Source organism: Poeciliopsis prolifica, unplaced genomic scaffold (genome assembly GCF_027474105.1).
Source record: "Poeciliopsis prolifica strain line A6 unplaced genomic scaffold, Auburn_PproV2 SCAFFOLD057, whole genome shotgun sequence".
Taxonomy (NCBI): Eukaryota; Metazoa; Chordata; class Actinopteri; order Cyprinodontiformes; family Poeciliidae; genus Poeciliopsis; species Poeciliopsis prolifica.
The window spans coordinates 493,169-517,009 of NW_026562432.1; the positions used below are offsets into that span (position 1 = coordinate 493,169).

General features: G+C 40.2%; 1 protein-coding gene across 3 annotated transcripts in view; it reads left to right on the plus strand.

Moving 5' to 3' along the window:
- phkb (phosphorylase kinase, beta) overlaps nucleotides 1-23,841 on the plus strand; it is a 97,923-nt gene that overhangs the window by 38,223 nt on the left and 35,859 nt on the right. For all 3 annotated transcript variants that reach the window (XM_055060070.1, XM_055060069.1, XM_055060068.1), the window contains 6 exons: nucleotides 1,587-1,682; nucleotides 6,046-6,243; nucleotides 10,225-10,282; nucleotides 11,415-11,492; nucleotides 13,374-13,532; nucleotides 13,730-13,824. In XM_055060070.1, the coding sequence (XP_054916045.1) occupies nucleotides 1,587-1,682; nucleotides 6,046-6,243; nucleotides 10,225-10,282; nucleotides 11,415-11,492; nucleotides 13,374-13,532; nucleotides 13,730-13,824 (684 nt within the window). The remainder of the gene's footprint in view (nucleotides 1-1,586; nucleotides 1,683-6,045; nucleotides 6,244-10,224; nucleotides 10,283-11,414; nucleotides 11,493-13,373; nucleotides 13,533-13,729; nucleotides 13,825-23,841) is intronic.

Below are 23,841 nucleotides of genomic sequence, written 5' to 3' on the forward strand. Positions count from 1 at the left end.
AATCACAATTACTATGATTAACCACCATTTTATCATATTTGCTGCAATAAGCCAAGTTTTTTCAATTCCATTTAATTTTGATTAATCAATAAAGAGCAGGCAATTTAATCAGTAGTGCTTCACTTTATACTTTTCCTAATTTTATGGCCATATTGGGGAAAAACTGTAAAATATTTAATGTATTTTACAGATCAGGTTTTCTGTTCATTTTGTTCTGTGGTCAGAAATGTTCAACTTCATTAGTGTCTGCATTTTAGTGGAAATGAGATTTTTAAGCGTGTGTTTTTTTAAATGCCTCAGGTTTGAAATTAAGCTGGCATAGCAACAAAAACACATGTTGTTTTCTCATTTGCATACAAATATGAACAAAAGCCTTTTGAACGTGGCGTTTATCTACCACATGTTATGTTTATCCTGCAGACCGATTGAGGTTTTTTCTCGTATCACAATCTGACATATTGATGCTCCAAAAACAAACCGCTTATATTTGTGCAGTCAATCTAATACGACCCTCATGTGTCTTTTCCCACTGTTTTCTGTTTTGATTCACTAGCTTCTTTTTTTTTTTATCATTTCTCTTTCTTTTAGTTTCCAGTGAGATTCTGATTAAATTGCTTTTTGTATCTTACAAACTTAAGTCAAAAAGAAAAAGAATAAAATGGAAGTTAGTTCTATAAAATTGATTGAAAGATTAGATTGATTTCTTAAGAAGAATAATATTAGAACCTTGTATTGATGGAAGTGCATACTGGTTCACATCTCTGCTGCCTGTCTAATCCCAGTCACGTATATTAAGCTGCCTTTTCAGGTCTGAATGCGTTCATTGATACTTCTACAGATGTATATAATTCTGTTCAGCTTTATGCCGCTTTTATTTTTCACTGGCATGTCGCTCAGCTGCCTCCGTTTCTGTCCAGCAGCGCTCTGCGCTCTGCAGATTGCTAAAGGAAAGATTGCTGATTTGACTAAAAGCCCAGACCTGTTTGGGGGAAGAAAAACCGATTCTAGCAATATTCATACATTATGCATAAGACTTGCATTAAAAACTGCTTAGCAGGTTGCAGGGGTGACTTGGTTGCTTTTATGTGAGCACAGCTGATGAAGCGGACTGGAGCCGGAAAGGTTTGATCACTTAAAAAAAAAAAAACATATTTAAGTGCAGCGGATGAACAGCCGACGTGGTTGTTGCACTTCTTCTCCCTGTGAGGATTTTTGAAGTGATAAAATAACTATCAGTCCTGCGCTGTTCAAACACTCCCACGTTCAACTTCAAACAAGTATGCAAGCCAGAAATATCCTCCCGGCTTTGCAGGGAAAACGCCGTGTTTTTGATGTGTGGAGGCATGAGGTGAGACGTTGAGGGCTTTAAAGCCAAGTGGTTTCATTTATTTATTTATTTTTTTTCTTTCTTTCTTCTCTCAGATAAATGATGGATGACTTGCCAAGAGTGAATGTTTGTGCGCATTCAGACTGGAAAACTATTAGCTGCCACTTTACCTGTGAAGCATGAACAGTCCCTAAGTAACTGCTGTTTTTTCATTTTCATTTTTTGTTTTTTTGCTTTTTTTTCTTGCACCCCGCTGCAGGGCTGCTCCTGGTCTGTGATATTTGTGGATCTGGACGCCCACAACAGGAACCGACAGACCCTGTCCTCCCTGCTGCCCAGAGAGTCTCGCTCACATGTGAGTCAGCCCACGAACCCCTCAGTGTCCAATCACAGCCGAGAACCACTCAGACCTTCACTCATGTCACACAATTTGATGGACATGAGGAAAAAAAGCAATAAAAAAAGCAAAGTTGACATCAAATATCGACGTCAGCTCAAATTTCATTACAGTGCACCCCAAATTTTCTTGTGAAGATTTGAAGGTCTGCTTGGTGTTCTGCTCCTTCATCGTAACAATAGCACATAATGTAATGTAAATAGGAATGCAACAATCTGATAAATTTGTGCACAATAATCACAACACATAGTCCTCAGTTAGCATCATCATAGTTTAGTGAAGTGCAGTGCCCGGGCCCCCTTTGGGGGGCGCGGTGCGATACCTGGGGGGGCGTGTGATCCTGGGTAACAGGCTTTTTTTTGGCCAAACTAGTATAAAGTGTAATTGCGCACAGTAGGCGGCAGTGGCGCTCTCATTGTTACTTCTGTCACGTTTGCGACAGTGCAACATTTTATGACTTACAAGACAACAGGTTTGCCTTGGTTAGCAGTGTTAAGTCAACAAAAAGCTCCGACTGCGTTCTGTCTATGGCCTCCGTTATTCAACAACCCCAACATGAAAAAGTTTTTCACAGGGATGAAAAGAAAAGTGGAGAGAGACAAAGATAATGAGACAACAGAAAGTCAACCGAAAGCTAAGAAGAGGAAATACGACGAAGCGTATTTAGCGCTTGGCTTCACTGTGACTACAGTTGGAGAAGAGGAAAGACCGGTGTGTTTGCTGTGTCTAAAAATGCTCGCAGCGGACAGCATGAAGCCAAATAAATTAGCGCGTCACTTAAATACGTTACATCCCAATCACGCCGATAAGCCGCTAGAGTTTTTTCAGCGAAAAAAATGTTAATAAGGAAAAAATGTTATGCAGAGATGGATAGTCACGGTGGGGAGTGGGGGCGCGAATAGTTTTCTTCTTGCTAGGGGGGGCGTAACGGAAAATAATTGAGAAGCACTGGTGAAAGGTATTTTAAAATATTCAAAAAGTCAGATTTTTGTTTCTTCTTAGTCAATACCATTGGAGTCATAGCAAAAGAAATGTAAGTTTGTATCAAAGTTGTAAAATTGGGCCTCTGCCTCTTTAAGAACCTCCTACCCTTTGGACACTCCCCCTTCATTACAGCAGTGCCTTTCCATAATGCCATTTACAGCCGTTTTCAGGAGCATTGTTGTTCGTATGAAGAGCTCAGCAGACGCGCGGTTCCTCCAGGTGTTTGTCAATTGCTGCTGCCACTAGTCTGTAGGAGCTGGAGTGGACTTGGGTTCTCTGTGAGGTGGACTGGGAGCTGAAGCTTCAGGATGGAGCTTCAGAAAAATATGCGGTATGATGGTGTTAAGCTGTAGCCAAATGGCTATAAAAGGATTTCTCGAGCATATATGGCAAAACTCCAGATATGTTTTTGATACAGAAATGATGTGACATGAGATAAAACAAAAAAAAAAGTCAATTTTACATAAACCCCACCCTTTAGTAAAGGCGTGTATATTTACCTGTGAAACACCAGCACCATGTAGAGGGTAATGTTTCTACTGTTGACAAAAATGTCCGTTAACTGCTTTATATTTACATGAACAAATCCAGCTGCCTGCTTTCTTCCTCCGGTTCATCTCTCACCATGTCGGTTCCAACCAGCTCCGATTAACAAACAAGTTTCACTTCTTCTTATGCTTTTGACAAAATGCAGATAATCATAATAACTTGCCTCGTATAATTAATATTACAACAGCCACGCAGAGCAGAGGCAGACACTTGGCTTGCGACTAGCTGGTAGTGAGCTAAACAGAGTTGACTCTGCTGACGACTCCAAAAACATCCTGCTGAATGATAATTAATTTAGCATTAGCAGCAGGAAGACTGAGTGCTGACTACAGGAGGGTTCTTCTAGGATTTAACTCGACCTTCTTTTCCCTCCTTCTGCAGATTGTGTGTTTGCAAGGGAAGAAAACATGAAAAGTTGGTTCACTAATGCAGAAAACAAAAGTTACACCAAACTGATTGCTTTTTGTATTGTTTCCATTAATATCGAAGATAAATATACATTTTTACACCACATCTGCTGCCGTGCTAATGCCCGATTCTCACCTTGTCAGGGTAAAAGGTGCATGTAGTGGTGGGGCGAATTTAAACTTAAAGTTTTATCATAATATTCTGGGATGCTATTGCGATAAAAGGGACACTTACATCTTTTTAGTTGGAAAAACATACCAATTTGTCAATTCACTTTGTAGGAAACCCGTCACATGATGTGTGATTTGTATGACTAAACTACATGTATTACCTACATGTAATCATGTTTTCAGATGCATTAAGTTTTGATACTCTCATTGATCTACTTTCATGTAACAGTTTTAGTAATATTGTGGAGTGATTCCCTGTGAAAAGCCATATCTGCATTTTCTCATTTTAAGACAGCCGTCCCACCGTTTTCGCCTACCAGGAGTTTTATTCTTATTCTCTCCCAAACTGTAGCCTGCCACACACGCGCACACACACACAGACACACACACACCCACGTACACACTCACACACACACGTGCACACGTCAAAGGCTAATCGCACACATCAGACAAACCCACACCCCGTGTCAATTCTAAATTTCAATTTAGAGCCGCGTTTCTTCCTTGTAGTCGATCATTACGCCACCTTTGTTGCTGATTGTTCAGCGTTCAGAAAGATTTGGCGAAAGTGAGAGGTGGCCTCACAGAAAATATGGGGGGAAATGAAATGGAATCAGGAAGATAAAGTAGGCGTAAAATTGTTCCCTTTCTTTCTCTCCACCTCTTACAGACACTTAAGTGATCACATCTGTACGTATTGGTGCGTGTGTGAGAGAGCGTGCCTGCTGAATGTGTCGGCAGGAAAGCCACCCGTCAGTATTTGAGGAATCAAATGAATGTAATTAGAGGATCAGAGGGCTGTTTCAGCCATGTTAGGCTGACATTAAGGGGGAGGACGAAGTGTAAGGGTAGCAACAGTGCGGGATTATGTCAAGATAAAGATACTAATACCATATTGGTGCTGCTTGTTGTGCGTCAAAAGATCCAATTTCAATGTTCGGTCGCCCGTACGAGGTTCTGCTCTGCTCTTTTGTCGAGCGACTGTAGCCAAGCGGTTTGCCTTGTCAATATGCACACTGGAGTTGTAATGAGATGTCAGATAAAAGGGCCGGGGCTAAATGCCTCTGCCCCAGCCTTTGTTCCTGCAAAGATCAGCGCAAATTGAGAGAGAATCCAATACAAAGGAGCATCAAACAGACCTGGAGGGAGACGCACTCGTTTAGCCGCCTATTGAATGAACTCACCGCAGCTCTGAGGAAACTCATTGTCCAGGCAGCCGAGTCTATTCATTAAGAAAATGCAGGAGCTTTATTTTCGGAAACTCATGTCTGATTGACGAAGTGAAAATGTTTCTGATTGCTCTATGTGAATGATGGCTGTTTTTTTTTTTTTTCTGGTCAATACGCCGTCTATGACTATATCGGCTTCTTAATTGGAACAGCATTGTTTATAGCTAATGAGTGGTTCTGTCACAGTTCAGTCAGATACGGCTCCATCTGGAAGAAAATTACACAGAAATATTTTCAGCCTTTATTGGTGCTGACTTATGAGAGCTGAAACATTTAGATACACTGCATTGAATCAACTATCGAAATAATCAACTAAATTAATAATAGATTAATGTTAACTGGACTTTACTCACTTATAAAAGACCAATTGCTGAAACAACAGTATAGTCAGAGCAAAAGCCAAAACTTGACAACAAATATTATGTACATTTTTAATGAATATTATTAATATTACTATTGTCTTTTTTAAAAAAAATTTATCAAGTACCATAGTTTTAGTTTCACTTAGTTCAAATTCTGCAAAAATAAACAATGAAAAATCTCAAAATTTCCTATTAAGGACCTTTTCATATCCAGTTAATGATCTGATAATTCAGCAATAATCAACAGATCAGCTCTGTCATGTGTCGGTGTTGCGACTAAGCTTTTCATATTTTGATGTTAGAAGTATTATTTTTAGCTGCTGATGGATCCTTTGCTGCAAATGATCAAGCATTCACTAAAGGAATATTAGTTATTTTATCACACACACAAAAAACGTTTTCTTATTTGAAAAAGAAATTAACTTACATATTTGCACTTTGAATCTGTTTTTATAAATTAAGCTCAAGGGTTACATAGCAGACTACAGAATCAGATTAATTGTCAAGATAATAGATGGAGTCATCCATCGGTAACTAAAGTAATCAGTCACATCCCTACTTTTGGTGCTGTGTTAAGTTGAGACTCTGTCAGCGATTTGCTGTTTCGTCTCCCTGACAGAACACAGACGCCGCTTTGCTCCCGACCATCAGCTACCCGGCCTTTGCAGTCGATGACGACGCTCTCTACAGCCAGACGCTCGACAAGATCGTCCGGAAGCTGCGAGGCAAATATGGCTTCAAGCGTTTCCTGCGCGACGGCTACCGCACGGCGAACGAAGACAAGAACCGCCGCTACTACAAGCCTGCTGAGATGAAGGTGAGTGTTGGGACTCCAGGTGGGATTCCTGTTCATGTTAAATGAACCCAGTGGACCCTGAAGTTGCTATTGTGTTTCCAAAATATACAAATGTCGAAAAATTACTTCAGCTTAGTGCAAAACATTTTGATCAAAAAATGCAAGTTTCTTTTTTTTTATTGTTTTGTTTCCATCAAGCACATTTATTTTTATAATTCCAATTTGTGCAATTTTATGGTTAATGGAACGCAGTGTGTTGTCAGTTGTCATGTTTCCATATTTTCTAAGTTATAAGCTTTTCCAGTTGATTTTTCTTTTGTGGATTTTAAAAACAGATCAATATATTTTCAAAATCATTTTTTTAAAAACATATTGGTGTGAGGTACAGTGAGGTAAATAGTGCGTACCTCACTATTTAATGGTAGGGAGTAAATTACCTGCTTTATCACAATATATTGATTTGTTTAAATGACAAATATTTGCTGGCAGAAAGTGTGGCATATGATTTTGATTCAATATAATTCACAAATCTGCGATACATTCTGCCCGTCTAACACAGTCATTTACATTCATTTCAACTCACAAAAACATTTAAAGTAATTTTCTCTCCAAGTTCCAACAGACATTGAAATAAAAGTTAAACTTTTCAAAATAAAGGACGTCCTAAACTTGATGATATAAATTAGCATCGTGAATCATGTCATCAATCATTTAATTTAAATATATCAATATATAGTTACACCCCGATTTAACAGGTGGGGAGGGGGAGGTTAACTCCAGGAGCAGAGCAGTAGGACGAATGTCTCCAGGTGAGATTCAGGAAACAATCTTACTGGTAGAATAGGATTGTTTGAATCCAGAGAGAAGCTGACGGCGGAGGATTCAAGAGCAGACAGGTTGAGTAAATTCTGGAAGATCAGATCCAGGAGGGATCTCGGGCGGTGACCGTAGGAACAGGCATGAGGAACGAGGTCAGAGTTGAGCCAACAACGAGGAATTACTCAGAGGGTTAGAGGCGCCACATGAGCTGACACAGAGGCATCGAATCAGAAACCGGCAGCCAGCTGCTCTTCAGCTCCTGCTGGTGGGCTGATTAGGAGCAGGTGTGCTGGAGCATCCGGCTCAGCCACGCCCCCTGGTGGAAACCTGCAGCTTTGCAAGAAACAGAAACGCACCAAACACACCCAGCTAGCTCCCAACGCGTGTTGGTTTCCTCTATCAGCCATAATTTGAACATTTGAATTCATAGCACAAGTCTCCTTTGAGTCTTAACGAACAAACTAACAGTATGTAAGCATACGTTTCTGAAACCGTCAGAAGCTCTGAGAAAAGACTTTACGTTTTTTGGTGGCTCTTGACTGCAAGCCAGAGCCAAACCGCAACACAACAGCACAGTGATTAACAAAAAAAAAAAAAAAAAAGTCAGAGGATGAAGGCGCTCCCTTGATTTGCCAGAATGGGCACTCATGAGGCGGGGAGTCTGAACCACTTTGCAATTAGCTGCATTTAATCCTGCAGCTAATAGGATAAAAAGACTCTGAGGCTCCGAATTATCCAACAGTTCTTCAGGCTCCTTCACACCTTCATTCAGACGGGAAAACACACAAAATGTTCCATATGTACACACACAATCTGCTGTGTCCTCTTCATCTAGAGTAGTAGTGTATATACTTATATATATATATATATACATGGCTTCATTTAGGTCAGAAACGTTGGAGTTTTTTTAGTGGAAGGTCTGGAAATATTACCGCAGAGTGACTTTGTAGTACAAATAATCAACTAGCTGTCCTCCTAGGAGGTGGAGGTGTTTGCTGTGGATTAGATTTCCTGACCCTGTAGGCGTCCACAGTAAGAAGACGGTGACATGGTATAGCTGCTTGTGGGAGTGAAGACGGTCAGGAGGGCGAGGGTTCGCAGGTAGACCAGGTGTCCCTGCAGAGGACATCGATTGAAGCTGTTGTTGTCGGCGTTTAGAGAGAATTCACGGCGGGGGCAGACGCCTGCGCTTCCTGTCTGCTCACTGAGAGCAGCAGCTGCCTCGGTGACAGACAGTTTTACCAATCAGTCAGGCTGCTCAAGCACAAATCACGAGGGAACGCTGCGTGTTTACAGCCTGAAAGGGCGAAAAAGCACCGGCCTTGTTGAGCGGCTGCCTTGCCCCACCGCCGCTAACCAGCCTCCCCTGCTTCTGCACGTTATGCATTTTCCTGTCTATCATTTTCCCCTCATTTCTCCTCCCTCTGTCGCTGCAAAAGCAGTTTGAGGTGCGGCAGATCTGCATAATGGCAGCTTGAAGACACAGAGCGTTTAAAGAAGCACGCTCAGACAGAGGTATCCGTGGAGTGGTGGTGACGGCGTCGGCGCGTGTCTGCTCCATTAGGCGTTTGTTTCTGCATTAAGATCTAATCTCTGTTATCTTCCATCGGTGTGGAGAGGATTGACAGAGACAGGCGTGCAGAGATAATCAGGACAAATGACGGTTACAAGAAATGCACGCATGAACATACCTGTCTGCAGGCTGTACTAACTAAATAATGATTATTGTTTTTGATCTTATTACAGTTGGAGTTTTATTTAATGCAATTTTAGGTGTTATGTTATTACCAGAATCATTTTTTTGGTTTTTTGGTTTTTGTGATTTTAAACCAAAACACGGAAAAAGGAGCATTCAGATTCCCTGCACATCAAATCCAGAACAAACTTCTAGAAAACTGCAAAACAGCCGAAACACTGAGTTCCTTTGAATGAAGACTAAAAACCCAAGTGCTTAGAGTTTCCTTTGACCCATAAAAAAAGGAATATTGACCAACATGTTTGATGTTTGTTGATTATTTTATCAGTGGGACTTGACAAAATGTGATGCCTGTTGCTGGTTTTCACAATTGTTGGCTGAATTTAGATTTTATGATGCAAAGCACTTTGAACTGCCTTGTTGCTGAAATCCATCCATCCATTTTCTTACACCTAGTGGGGTCGGGAGGTTCTGGTGCCCATCTCCAGCTAACATTCCGGGCAAGAGGCAGTGTCACCCTGGACAGGTCGCCAGTCTGTCGCAGGGCAACACAGAGACAGACAGGACAGACAACCGTGCACACACACACTCACTCACACTTCAGGAGAATTCAAAGAGACCAGTTAACCTGACAGTCATGTTTTTGGACTGTGGGAGGAAGCCAGAGTACCCGGAGAGAACTCACCCACGCACAGGGAGATCATAAATCTTCACCCCTAGTTCTATCAGTTTGACTTGTTTTTAATCCAGGCGTTGGAATGCATGTGCTATCATGATTATCTCCAGGACGGATTTTCAGTAATGTGTGTGATGTTGTAACTGTGACGGCTGTATTGGGCGTGCCCGCAGCAGAACGCCTGGCCGTCGAGCCGTGGAGTCGTGGTTTTATGCTAAAGGATCGTTCCACTGCCACATGCTCTCCCTCCAGGCTTTGTTGCATTAAGATGGCAGCAAATCAGTGCAGAGGTTGCCCCTGACGTGCCCGAGTTTAATTAAATCAAAAGCCTTAATTAAAAGTATGCGATTGGTCATTTATCAAGTTTTTTATTTATAGCTCCACGTTTCCAGGGTGTGAAATTGTTTTTGTGTTCTTTTGTTTTGATTTTGTTTTGTGTTATTATTGACCTGTATCTCTGATTCCATCATCAAAATGCTGCATGTGTCCATATAACACAGCAGCCTTCTTGATCCTCTTCATACCGTCACAGCAAGGAAGCAATCAAACTCAGGGATAGTAGCAAATGTATATAATGTAGGTGTATTGCTGTTTTTTAAGTGACAAATCTTCACTTTTCCATCAACAGATCTGCCTAAAAGGACAATAATACAAACAAAAAGAAATCTTGGAGAGCATTAAAGAATGTTTTCTGTGTGTTTCTTTGCTCCCTGCCGTTTCATATTAAGAAGCTTTACTGCTTTCAGTTCAAGCTGGATGCTTTGTAAAACAAGAAAGCAATCTAATTCCTTCTCTCTGTGTGTTTCTGCAGCTCTTTGATGGAATTGAATGCGAGTTTCCCATGTTTTTCATCTACATGATGATTGACGGTAAGCCTCGCTCTCTTCGCCGCTGCTGCCATGATGCCTCAATGGGACGAGAGAGGAAAAACCTGCTTGTAGTGTTTTTGAAAGAAAATTACATTTTGGTTTATTTTGAAGAGACATAAAAAAAATAAAAAATACAATTGATTCTTAAAACAACATGACAAAAGAGGTAATGAAGACGTTTACGTTTTGCTTTTTTTCCCCCCAAAACAGAGAGTCATACTCATTCTGTATCCATGTCGCATTAAGGCTCTACACCAGGGGTGTCCAAAGTCTGTGGGCGTGATTGGTTGTTGTTAGTTAGCACTGGGAGAAGGTAGACAGGCAATTTGTTTTTCTTTATTCACAGATTATCCATCTCAGACTGTTACGTCATAGTGATAATTTCAACAAATATGTAAAAAAAAACAAAAAAAAAACAAACAATGAATAAAAGTTAAACGTGTGTGTATTTCAAATCTTGCTGGAATTACAAACCCATTTCCTAGAAAAACTAAACCAATTTGTTTCTTCCATAATAATCCTTGTTTAGTTTTTTGCTGAGCATACAACTATAAAAACAAGCAAAAACAATAAAATTAGGTTCTTTTTTTTAATTGAAACCCCTCAACTGTCTCATGACCCCTCAGATAACATCTAAATGTTTTAAAGGTGACAGTTAAAGGGTTAAAAATCAAGTTTTTGCAGCTCATGTGGCAAAATGTGTGGACACAGCTGCTCTACAAAGCTGTTATAGTTAAAGTACAGCGGTTTGCTTCTTTACGGTCTAGTCAAATCCATCGTAGTCGATGGCTGGAGCAAGAGTTTAACTCAGACACTCAACAGATTCACATATCTGCACAAAACCATTCAACATCTCAGTATTAGTTAAAACTTCCTGTGTTGTCCTAACTCCAAAAAAAAAAGATGGAAACTGGGTGTTTGTCTTCTCAAAACGATAACACAGACACAATGGGAGTGTGCATAAACGTATCGTTCATGTTGTGAGGACCAACTCAGTCACAAACAGTCGTACAAACACTCAGCTGTGGGATTAAACATGTGCCTCATAGCTACCAGCATTGAGGGACATAGAGCTCGGCCCAGAGCGTGTGCCCTCACCCTCCAGTCCAAAATGTGTCTCTGTCTCTTTAAGGTGTGTTCAGAGGAAATAAGGCACAGGTGAAGGAGTACCAGGACCTCCTGGAGCCCATCATCTTCCAGTCGTTCGAGGGTGAGTTGTCACGTCCAGTAGCGGTTGATTTCTGCCTTTTTCTTTTGTTTTTCATGTAAAATCTTATCATTTTTAACATGAGAAAAACATGACATAAATATGCATCTTTTCACCTTCACTGCAGCCATTATATTGAGGGGAGACGGTTGCATAATAGGAAGGTCAGCAGCTTGGCGTTTCCTCTGGTCCATCCAGAAGAGACTGGGAATAATTATAGTTAGACAGGATGATGGTCTGAGACATTATTTGCCACCATAGAGTCTTTGTACTTGTTCTGTATAAATTAGCACCGACTCCTAAAGTTAAATGTCTGACCTTCGGAGGTGAATCGAAAAGGTTTTTCTTTTGTTTCACCATTGATGTTAATGAGGGAACAAAAAAAAACAAAAACAAATGTGATTGCTGCTGTCAGAAGAATCCATTGACTTTAATTTGATTTGCTAAAGCATAAACATGCCGCCCTGCGCTGTGAGTGCGGCTACTTACGCCGCATAAAGCAGTAAATATATAATGCATCAAAGATGACAAACAGAGTTCCTGCTGTAAGTTAGCGTCGGGATGCGTGTGTTTGTTCGGTCACAGTTTCTGACATGAAAACCGTTTCACGCCGGTGAATATTTTGAGAATCAGGTCAGAACTGACTTACAGCAGGAGATTCTCAGCTGGCGTCGCACTTTGAAGATAATCTGGAGTGGCATGGGGGGGGGATCACACAGGAGGCAGGACATTGGGTCAAATCTGCACCCTTACATTTTAATGTTCTTCCTGGCTTGCTTGTTGTTCAGAGCACATTTAGGAAGGCAGCTCATGTTTCCTATCGGGATGTCTGTGCTTCCTTTATTTTCCTAAAATACATTTTTGTTCATCTTCAGCTCCAGAAACGACAGCAAAATGCAAAATCATTCATTCCACTTTAACTATTTTATTTTGTACATATCAGAGCCACACTATTTGTACATCAGTAAAAGGATGAAGCCTAATAAACTGTTTGCACTTTATTTTTATTTATAAATAAAAGGTTTACAAATATGTTTTACCTTTACTTCCAGCCTCCCTGAATCAATATTTGGTGGAGGCACATTTCACAGCTCTAACAGCTGAGAGTGTTTCAGGGAGAGCTTTACACATCTACATGCTGAAACGTTCAGCTCGGTCTCATTCCTGCCAATAAACATGTTCAGCTTGAGCCATAGATTCTGAATTGGGTTTAGATGTGAACCAAGCTGTTCTAATACTTTGATATGCTTTGATCTTAACCAGTCAGCTGCAGTTTGAATTTGTGTTTTCCATTTGTGTACCATAAGCAGTCCTCTGTGAGATGTTTAAAGCTTTAAATATCATTTAGTCACCTGGAAAGTGGTGTGGAAAAGGGCTGAGCTCAGAGTTGAAGCAGCTCTGGAACATGTTGAGTCTCACTGGTAGGGAGGTCCATTCAGCAAAGAGAAAGAGTCCTGGTACATGTTTCAGTTTAGGGTTCAGCACAAAAATCAGACTGAAAAATACTTTATCTATCCCAAAGGGAAGATCAATGTCACTCTAATTAAAATAGAGTGAATAGTGGTGCTGTCCAATTCATCATTTTTCCTCACTAAAATATTTCTAATAAAAAAGATTACTGTTATTTTTAATGCAGAACCTTCTTCACTAGTCCATGTCTGTATCTTTACCAACTAAGACATGAATCAGTTTCTCTAAAGTTCTCTCAAGTACACAACTGGTTTATAAGTGACTCCTTTGTGCTCGAGTTGTTGCTTCATTCTCTGTGCTGCATTGATTTGGACGCGTTTTACTCAGAGACACAGATCCAGACCTGGTGTGCTCTATGTAAACTCTGCTTTATTATTTTTATCGTTTTTTTTTTTTTTTTTTTTTTTTTGACAGGCCACGCTGTGATCCCTAAGTACTACTATGTACCGGCCGACTTTGTGGAGGCGGAGCAGAACAAACATGGAAGCCAGAAGCGTTTCCCTAGCAACTCTGGCCGTGATGGCAAGATGTTCCTCTGGGGTCAGGCCATGTACAACATTGCTAAGCTGCTGGGTGCGTTTCTTAAATTGTTAACATAACAACTGTTTGTCATGTAGTTATGATTTTAAGATTCTTTAAATCTATCATTACACTAAAGTTGAATGCAAAGAACAGTTATTGATCAGTCGTGTTTTTTTTTTCCTTTCTATGAATCTTTCAACGGCTTTCATAATCTTTTGTTTCTGCACGTGTGTTTCTTAACTTTCCAGCGGATGAGCTGATCAGCCCTAAAGACATCGACCCCATCCACCGATACGTCCCACGGCAAGACCAGCGCAACGTCAGCATGAGATACTCCAATCAGGTAGACAAAAATCTGAGATTCATTTCTGTTATAAGTCAGTAGGAATTGACTATCTTACTTATTATTACCTCTGAGCTCCTCTTTCTTTTCCCCATTACTTATGTGTTTATCCTTGGAGAAATAAGGGAAAATAACTAATGATCAATCTCAAATAATTACCCTAGCTCTGCTTCATAAGTGAGTCACCCCACACACAATCATAAACACTGAAGCTGTTCCATTAAAATTATATTTTTAATAACGTCTATCAAGCCAAAGCATGAAATCGCAAACAAGGAAGGATAACTCGGCAATGAAAATAAAACACTGCATCAGAGAATGATAAAACTAGCAGGAAGCCGGACTATACCGCAGGGCATTCTGGGTAAACTCAACCAAAACACACAAGCCCATGCACTAGTGGGAGAAAAACCAGAGACGAAAGAGAAATCCTGGTACATGTTTCAGTTTAGGGCTAAAATCTGACGCCACTACGTCTATGTTTATGTTTACGTTTCGTGAAGAAGGAAGTCGCCCTGTGTGTCTCGTTTGGACGTTTTAGTTCTCGGTTACAGCGCCACCACAGGTAAGGAGGGTGTGGTGGCTTTTCAGAGGGTCTGGATCATTTGACAGTGCAGTGTGAAAGCAAACCGCAGCAGCTGAAAATGCAGCAAATATTGCAACTTTGGTTTCCAATCGAACCGACTCAAGAGGAAGATAGCAACTTAGCTAAAAATGACAGATTACCAAAGACTCCACAAGGTTCTGAGTGATTTTATCATCCTTTTCTTTGACATCTCCAACACTTGTTCTCTGTGCTCTCACCATGTTCTTCCCTGTCTCCTTAAATCATGTTCTCAGCAGTTCAATCATTTTCTCTGCTGTTCTGGACTGTTATTCACCCCACCTAGAAAATCCAGTTTGTCAGCAAAAGATAAACAAAGCAGAGGCTTTGTTTGAAGCCTCTGCAGTTTGGTCAGCGTCCTGCGAGGCAGACTTCATTCTTCCCAGTTTTTGGTAGCAAAGGCTGCAAATAAAAAGAAGCTTGGGTATTCTTTGTATTCTTGGTTATTAAAAGGGAGCATTTAAAGGGCTTAAAATATTTAAATGAAGCTAATCTGTTCCTGTGTAAAAAGGAACCTCCTTGGTGTAAGCTGTAAGTGTGTGCCCTCTTCTGGAAGGAAATTCAGCTGGAAGAATAGGATCACACACCGACCTGAAAAACTAAATATTCATGCTGGACTGACTGTTTGAGACTCTGTGGAATTACAGTAGCAAATAAAGTTTCACGTTTTTTCTGATTGGCTCCATGTGGGTCCATTTTTTTTTTAGAGAAATGTTTGAGGTCCTGGAAACAGTCTTCAAAAGAAAAATATTATTTCAGCTTACGGTAATATATGGAACATTGGGAGGATAAGAAACTACAATAAAAGGATAAGTGCCTCCTTGGATGGCAGCAAAAAAGGCCATAACCGAAAAATTGTCTAAAATAAAAAGAGTGGACTGATTTCATATAGCATTTCTGTCATGGAAAGAATAACTTTTAGACTGACGTCACAATGAAATTGGTCAAAGTGGTTGAATTATGTTGAAAATCTCACATATTGATTTTATATAATTATCTAATTTTGATTTAATACATTTTAAATATTTTCTATTTCTTTTTATCCCATTTCTCCAATTAATGTTGCAGCTTGCTTCCTTGTTAGGTTTATTTATAAGGTACAACAAGAAAACAAAAAAAATCAATAAAATGTAAATGACAAGTAAATATAAGCTGTAACTGTTGCAAATTGTTCTATGACAATAGAAATTGCATTAAAATAGCTGTTGTTATTTATATATACATATATATATTTTTTTTTTTTTTTTACCTTGCCAGAGGCCAACCTGGCATATGAGGATTAAACCCACCTATTTATTTCTCTAAATAGCAATCACGATGAGGTTTAATCCATATCGACTATGGCTGGCAGCTCTGAGGATCACACTGATGAAAGCTGGAGATACATATTCACCTGCTTCATGAAACCATTTTTCCACCTCTATATTCCACCTGTTTTTGTTGCCTGGCTGATAAGACAAAGCTGGAACAAGGCACACGGAGAGGATAAGGCTGTAGAAGATTTGACAATTGGCAAAATGAATCCAAATATCAGCGGAGGGAACAAAGGAAATGTTTTTTATCCAGCCGGCCTCTGCGTTTGAGTTTCTTACTGTCTCATTGTAGATAACATTGTTTCACTTTGCGACGGTGTCAGGTGGATCTTTTTTTTTTTTCCCACTCGTAAGAAACCGAACGCAGCTTCAGGCTTTTGAAATCCAGAAGTTTACATCCACTCACTGTGATTAAGAATGAAATGTTTCTTCTGGACCTTTTACTAAATGCGATTTTAAGCCTTTTCTTTTTCTGATTAGAACGATTACACTGAAGTGTCTCAGCAGTATTTCTATTCTAGTTCCAATTGCAAATATTCTAGTGCACCTGAAGTAAGACGAGACTAACTCACAAGTAATCCAATACGAGATAGAGTTACTCATTTTGAGTCAATGATTCCTCAATACTGATGAAAAAGAATAAGTTCCGCTGTCAGATTATTTCCCTTTTAACATGGCGAAAAAGACCAAAATGGGTTTTTTGACTGATTTGGATCAAATAAAACTCAACATCAGCTGAAAATGTAGCAAATGTTGCAATTTTGGTCCCAAATCAAGCAGAGTCTACCAGACTATCAGGTGTGATAGTTCCAGTGGCTCCTGCCAGTTTTGCTTGTCAGTTTCCAAAAACTTTCTGGTGGCTACAAAAAGCGTTTTAACCCGGTTTGGGTGGAGATGAGAACTATTTGAACCTGTATGCATAATTATGATCCCCTGAAGATCTGAGAAAAACACAATAACTTCAAACTTGCACATCTACTTTCTCTTTATGAAATTGTTGAAGCTGTTTGTTACATAGTCAGTCCACCCTGAAACTATAACAGTATAGATAAATAATTTCAAGCCCACAATCCATTCCATGCTTATGCAGTGATGAAACTTCTGCACAGCACTGTAAATAATCAGGTTGTTCCAGTGCTGGCAGAGCGAGGAACATCAGCTATTAAAATCCTGATCCTTATATATATAACAGGGATTCATACAGGTCTGATTTAAAGTCTTAGAAATCAATAGAAAATCAGCGTTGGCTTCTTTGTGTGGAGTGTGATTTCTCCCAGTAGGAAGGAGGAGTGAGGATGTGGAACGCCGTTGCTCTCGGAGGCCTGCCTCTATGAATTCAGCGTCTAAACCAGCTTCCCCTGGGAGCAAAAACCGGCTCCCATCAGGTCGGGAGCATATTTCGTCAAGATTATCAAAAGTTTTATCACAGCCGGTTTATGTTGGATGTGCTCAGACTAGCAGCGGAGCAGCTTGCTGTGAGCCAGGCTTCTGATGGTAGCAGTCACCACCCAGCATGCGACAACACGAACAAAGACCCCCAGCCTGAGCCGGATGGGGGTTTTTAAACCACAAACCTTCCATGGAAATGGGGAAAGAATTTTAAGTAAAATTTCTCTATGGGAAATGTGTGAGATGCTTTGGTTTGTTTGGCTGTGGCGTGTTCTTTCCGTCAGCATTTGGAATGAGAGCTAGACTCGGTAGCCATTAATAATGAACTTGCTGATCAGATTTGCGATCAGAAAGCAACGTGGAGCTCAAACTGAGGCAGTGGCAGTAACAGTGGCACTTCTGGTGTCAGCTGCCACAGCTTGGTACAGGCAGCTTCTGGCTTTTGTGACAGAAAATGCAGCTTCTGTGGCCAGGTGAGTATGAATAAGTTTATTTTGAACAAATCAATAACAAGGAATAAGAACACATACACATGTGTGACAGAGGCCATGACTTTTATGGGATGCCACTGCACTACAAGTGTCACAAAATCTTGGGTATCTCTCCCCTAAACTGTGCTACATGTCACAAAAGGCGGAAGCCGCCTTTACTAGGCTTTGGCATTTTCCGGAAGTGCCGCTGTCACTGCCGTGATTTGAATTTGCTGTCGCTGCTGCTGTTTGTGTTCTGCTAAAGAACTGTTTTCACCCACTGCTGTGTTGGGTAACTCTGGTGTTAATCTAGATATCCATTACCACCAGACAATCAGTGCCGTCTGTGTACACACACATCCAAATGTTCTGTTCATCTTCAGCCTCAAAATGCTACAGACAACATGATCAGAGGAACCTTTTAGCGCTGACAGTTGGCCGGGGAATAATTGAGATTGGATTTCCACAAACATGTGCAATTCTAAATCTGTCTGAAAACAACACAGAGCCGGCCGGCTGTCCATCGATGGATGAAAACAAGGCAGCTGTGCTGCTGTTATGTGCTGCATTGAATACAGGGTGAATATTATAGGCACTACAAAAATATGCCAGTAGTGATCTGAAGTTTACAGCTATATTGGCTATTGGATTGTGTTTCATCCATGTTTATTGTAGCGGACGGTAGGAATGGCGCTGAGAGAGAGAGGAGAGATCGATCCGATTCCTGGGATAATTGTAAGATAAAATATTCGTACGATTATATATATTTTTTAATCTAACAAAAGCTTTTTTCAGGAAGGTTTGAAGAAATTTTAACTCAAATTATATTGTGTTTCTGCTCATGGTGTTCTGCTCTTTTATGACGTCCTCCGTCTGATAGGAGGCACCTCTCCTGTTGATTTCGGGTTTTCTCACGTCTCCATGCCTTTAGAATGTTTTGTTAACATCCCTCCAGGCCTCGCTGAGAAACCCAGGTGCATCTTATCACCTTTTCAACCAGGGATTGTAAACCTGATAGAAAATAAACCCTTTGCCTCACAGAAACCCGTTGCAGGTGATTTGCTCCTCGACATTTCGAGTTTTAGAGAAAAGCTCAGAATTGATCTGTTCGCAGATTTTATCGTTTAAAAGGAGAGCGCAGAGGTGGTTTTTTTTTGTTTGTTTTTTCCATCTTTGAGAACATGAATACCTCAAATTAACCTTTTTCATCCAGGCACCTGTGGCCTTGCCCTCAGTCTGAACAAATTAGTTGTGATTGTTTATTCATGATGCTGCGGCTGAGCGGAGCTCCTTCTGGGGTCAGCTGGGCACGTTGTGGACGACTGCTTTCCACCTTCATGAAGCAGCATTTTTCCTCCAGCTCTCTTTGTTTTCTCGCTCTCATACTGTTTCACCTTAGCCTTTTAGTCCATATTTCTCTTTTATGTCAATTTTTCTTTTTTTCTTTTGCTTTTGAATCTCAGCCCTTGCACCTTTTCTGGCTCAGCCAGACACTTAGCTTTCATGTTATGTTGGCAGGGAGACCCGAGATGGGCTGGGAGGAAAACACAAAAAAGAGAACAGAAGTAAAGGGACGAAGTAAAAGGTGTTTTTGCCACTTTTTCTGATGATTATTTTGTGTTTTAGGTTGGGGGGTGGAGTAAATGCTGTGTGCTCAAACGTCTGGTTGGCTCTTCATCACTGAAGTCCAGCGTTTTTGTCTCCAGGCAGGGAGCGAGAACATGGCCATGCTGAGCTTTCTCATGCTCTTAGGAACTGACTTTAACACTTATTGTTCTCTCTGTCCACGTATATGGAAGTACTCATGTCTCAGAGTGAGAGTAAATGAACATACAATGCTATTAAAAAGTATTTGCCACCTAAGAGATTTCTGTTTCTGTATCACTTAAACGTTCCTATTCGGCAAACAAAAATAACCCGACGAAATGACAATTTTCAAATGAGGATTACAAATTCAAAACAACTATGATATGATAACATATTTTCTCCCCTAAACCTGGCAGAGATTGACAAGAACGAATAATTATTTTGTCACCCACATCGGAGAGCGTCTGTTACAGGCTAGAGTGGGGGAACTAATAGGAAAAAAAAAGTTTACTTGGACTTTTATCAACCAGTCTATTTGCAAAAATTGTCATTTTTGATGACTCCCCCAAAATGATGCAAATACATCACCGGTCTTCCTTCAGAAGAATGGAGTTTAATTTTTTCCCAATAAAAAAACAAAATCCTTCCACTTAAGATGGAAAACCAGTTTTTAGAGCCTCAGTTCATTATTTTCACCTTGCTTTGTAAAGTACACGTCATAAGTGCATTAATCCTGATGGAATCTATAGAGTTTATATTGCAGAGGCATTCTGCAATGGCAGTGAGGAAATCGACCTGTGTGTTGAAAATCATTTAACAATAATTTTCTCTTATTGTTAAATATGTGCTGTAATATAGGTTGTTGTGCTCTTATCATCAGCAATAGAGAATATTGAAGCATTTAAAACAGACTTGAATGATTTCAAGTCCTTTTTTAACATCACAGTCTAAGGAAATGACTTAGTTTTGAATAGACTCTCAGTCCACTTTGAAAGTTCATCCATAGATGCATATTTTTTTCATGATGCAAACATGAATTGCTTCAAAAATACTGACTGTGTTCCTCTTATATCCCGGTTTATTTAAACTGTTGTTGATCTGGACCTCATGATTAAATTTTTTTCTTTTTTTACCTTCATTAGCTAAACTTCAACACATTCATTTCCAATAATGCCTTAAAATCATGCAGCCCTCCTGAGCTGATCCACAAATAGTCTACTCTCAATATTATGAGTTAATCATGTAAATTATGTCTTATTTCAATACATACTCTTTATTTAAAAAATATTTGTAAAATATATGATTTATGCTTAGCTACTTATGGTATAGCAAATGGACTTTTGAGCAACTAGGTGGAATTTACCATTTTTTTTTCTACCAGCTACTCTTTTTCATTTAAAACAGTTTTGTTTATAACAACATGTGACATACTCATTTTGAACTAAAAGTCAAATACATAAATAAATAAATAAATAATCCGTTATGGAGGCTTGCCAAATGAAAGTAGGAATGAAATTATACCAATTGCCTCCTTGTCGGCCAATCAGGAAGATGATTGCTCAGTTGCTTTTGGCTGGTGCTGTAGTTCCTGATGAGTCTGTGTTTAGCTCCAGCTTTACTTTGTGGAGAAAAGCAGCGCTCTGTGATCTGCAGCAGCAGTTCTCTGCGGGGTTTTCGGTGCACAGCCACGAGGGCTGAGTGGGTGAGTTGGATGAAATGCACCCCGAGTAGCAGGGCATGACATCCCACTGACAGACATGCAGTATGACTCAGCGGGCGAAGCAACCGGCGCATCGGAGAAGTCATGAATGGCAATGAAAGAGAATTAGTTGCATATTTCTCTTAAGTCACACTCTTGCTTTTAATGTGGCTCCCTTAATGTGCTCAGCTTTTCAGAAATGCTCACGGTGTCATTGTGGTTTTCTCAGACTGTCTTTTTGCCCCCTTTGTCATTCACTCCTTCTGTCTCTTTGAATTTTCCTGTTTTTTGGGGTTTTTTGTAAATTTACCGAAGGCTCTAAGCGTATCCCACTCCACAAACATGCAGGAAAGGCATGTGGGAATTAAAATAATCTGCCGCTTCAAATGAAAATTCTTTGATTTAGCCAAAGACGGCACAGCTCTGTGAATGACTGCTCTCCAGAGGTGAAATATGGGTTTGCAGAGGCCACTGGATGTGTTCTTGTATATATATTATATATATCAGCAGACATCAGGAGCAAAGACGATGCATCATGCAATATTACCAGGAACCAGAACAGAATCCAGCGTCTCCTCCAGTACGAACACAGTGGAGCCAGTTGAGAGCCACCAGAGCGCCGCCGCGCGATGCAACATTTAGCAGCTCTCCCAGACTCCCTCATTATAACGCAATGCAGGTTCCCTCAACACCACCTGAGCAAAGATGTGAGAGAAAGCTGCAGACTTGCGTTGGACAGCCAGGGGGAGTCCATCTGTCTGAGGGATTTGGCGTAAATGAAGACTGAAACTTGTTCTCTACAACAACAGATTCCATGAAGTTTAACTTCAACACCATTTCTCTGAATACTCAATGCAGTTCAGATCTATTGTTTACATTGTCTGACTTGGAAATAGTTGAAACTTTTCGTGTTTTAAGTTGGTCAAGATTAACTAAAGGATTTTTTTTGTAACTAAATGCCAGAATAATGAAAACAGAAATAATTTCTATACTTTATTTAAGGATCCCCAGGAGTCTCCATATTAGAGGCTGTTCTCCATGGGGTTCACACCACAAACATTACAATAAAATCCTACTTTTACAAAGAAAAAGAAACATAATGAAATACCGTAAGACACAAACCAAATCAAAACACAAAATTTAAACCCACTGCCTCAACAGCTTTAACATTTTACAAACTTTACACAAAGACATCATGAAACAAAACGAAAACACAAAATTTAATCAGTTTCTAAAGGGCTTGAAACCGACAAAAATAATACTTGGGTATAAATTCACCCTTTTCCATCAATCCAATCTTATCAATTATAGATTGTTTTTAAGGTTCTATCCCTCTTTTTTTAACTTAGTAGCTTGTATTTATCATCATTACTTTTCCTTTAATCGATTTAGCGCAGATGACTTTGTCAGGTTCTGATGGTTCAGTTCACAATATTTGATTTCATTTTGAAATCTCCTGTTGACGTATTTAAGACACGTAAAACAAACTGACTCTTTGTGTTGGCAGCATTTCTTTTCTACGCCGCAAGTCAGTTATATTCTGCAAAATTCATGTTTTGTAATTTCGTTGCTGTCCATCAGCTTTGGATGTTATTGTTAAATCACTCTTAAGATACATAATAATAAGAATAATAATACCATGTTTTTTTGTGTACTGATGACTTTGGTGAAATAGCAGATAGCTTTTTGTAATGGTTTGAACTTTCTGGTCTTAAATTATGTCAAGAAGACCATTATGCAGATGGTATCAGTTAGGGGGGGAAGGCTTTTGCATATTTATGTGGGGCTGTGCAGGCAGCTGTGGCTCACTGGGAACATTAGTCCTGTTGCAATTGGTGATTCCAACTTCCTCTCTCTGCAGGGCGATGGGCCCTGGGCATGTTGCCTGCCGATATGCTCATGTTGTGAACGTGGTGCTTTAAGTGATCACGTTAGCAGGAGCCTTGGTCCTTTTATTGCCTAGAGTTCTACCAGTTGTGTCCTGTCCTGTCTCCTTAACTTTGACCGATACAGTTCAGTATCGAGGTTAATGTCCCAGTAAATTTTAGCATGAGCACACAATGTCTAGCTAGTATGCACTCAACTTTGAAGTGGGATTCAAGGATCTGTTTGGTGGTTCCCAGATCTGTCACCGACATCCAAGGATTCTTCACATCACTGCTGAACAGAGGTAATAAAGATGTGTATGAGAACGATGACCCAAACCTGATTTTGGGTGCATTCACACCAGCCCTGTTTAGTCCATTTTAATCAAACTCTAGGTCAGGGGCGCCCAAAGTGGGACCTCGAGGGCCGGCATTTTCTGCCTAAAAACGTGCACATCAGTTCAGTTGAAGTGAACTCTGCTGAGGTTAAAATGCACATGTGAATGCCGAGTGGAATGGGAAACCTCTCCAAAAGCAGGAAGTGGGCTATAGCATAGGGCATTCTGGGTAAATACAACCAAAACAAAGGTGGGAGTCTGCCACTGGCAGAAGAAATGATTCTTGGTCTTTTGCCACCGACAAAAGAGACAACAGCAACGACTAAAGTTTGATGCTGCTCCAGTTTGGTTTACATTTTGTGAAGAAGGAAGTTGCTATAAAGTCGCTTTAATATATCTGACATTCAGTATTTGCATTCAGTACAATGCGCTTTTAAAAAAAAAAGCTACGATTCCTGCTTTGTTATGCCATCCTTGTTTGACATTGAAATTCAGCTCATTCAGTACCTCCTGTCCTTCCCATCTGATTGATTGATTGATTGATGGGTCAGTGGAGTCATTTCTGTTGAAAGATATGCAGAAACTCCACATTAACTATTCCCATGGTGATGTTTGTGAAGACAACATGAGGTTTTCTGCTGTACACACTCCCTCTGCAGCCTCAGGAAGGCGAAACTCCAGCGATGTTTACATGCAGAGATGCTTCATCAGCATCAGCATTACTGATACAGAACAGGTTCGGTATCAGTAAA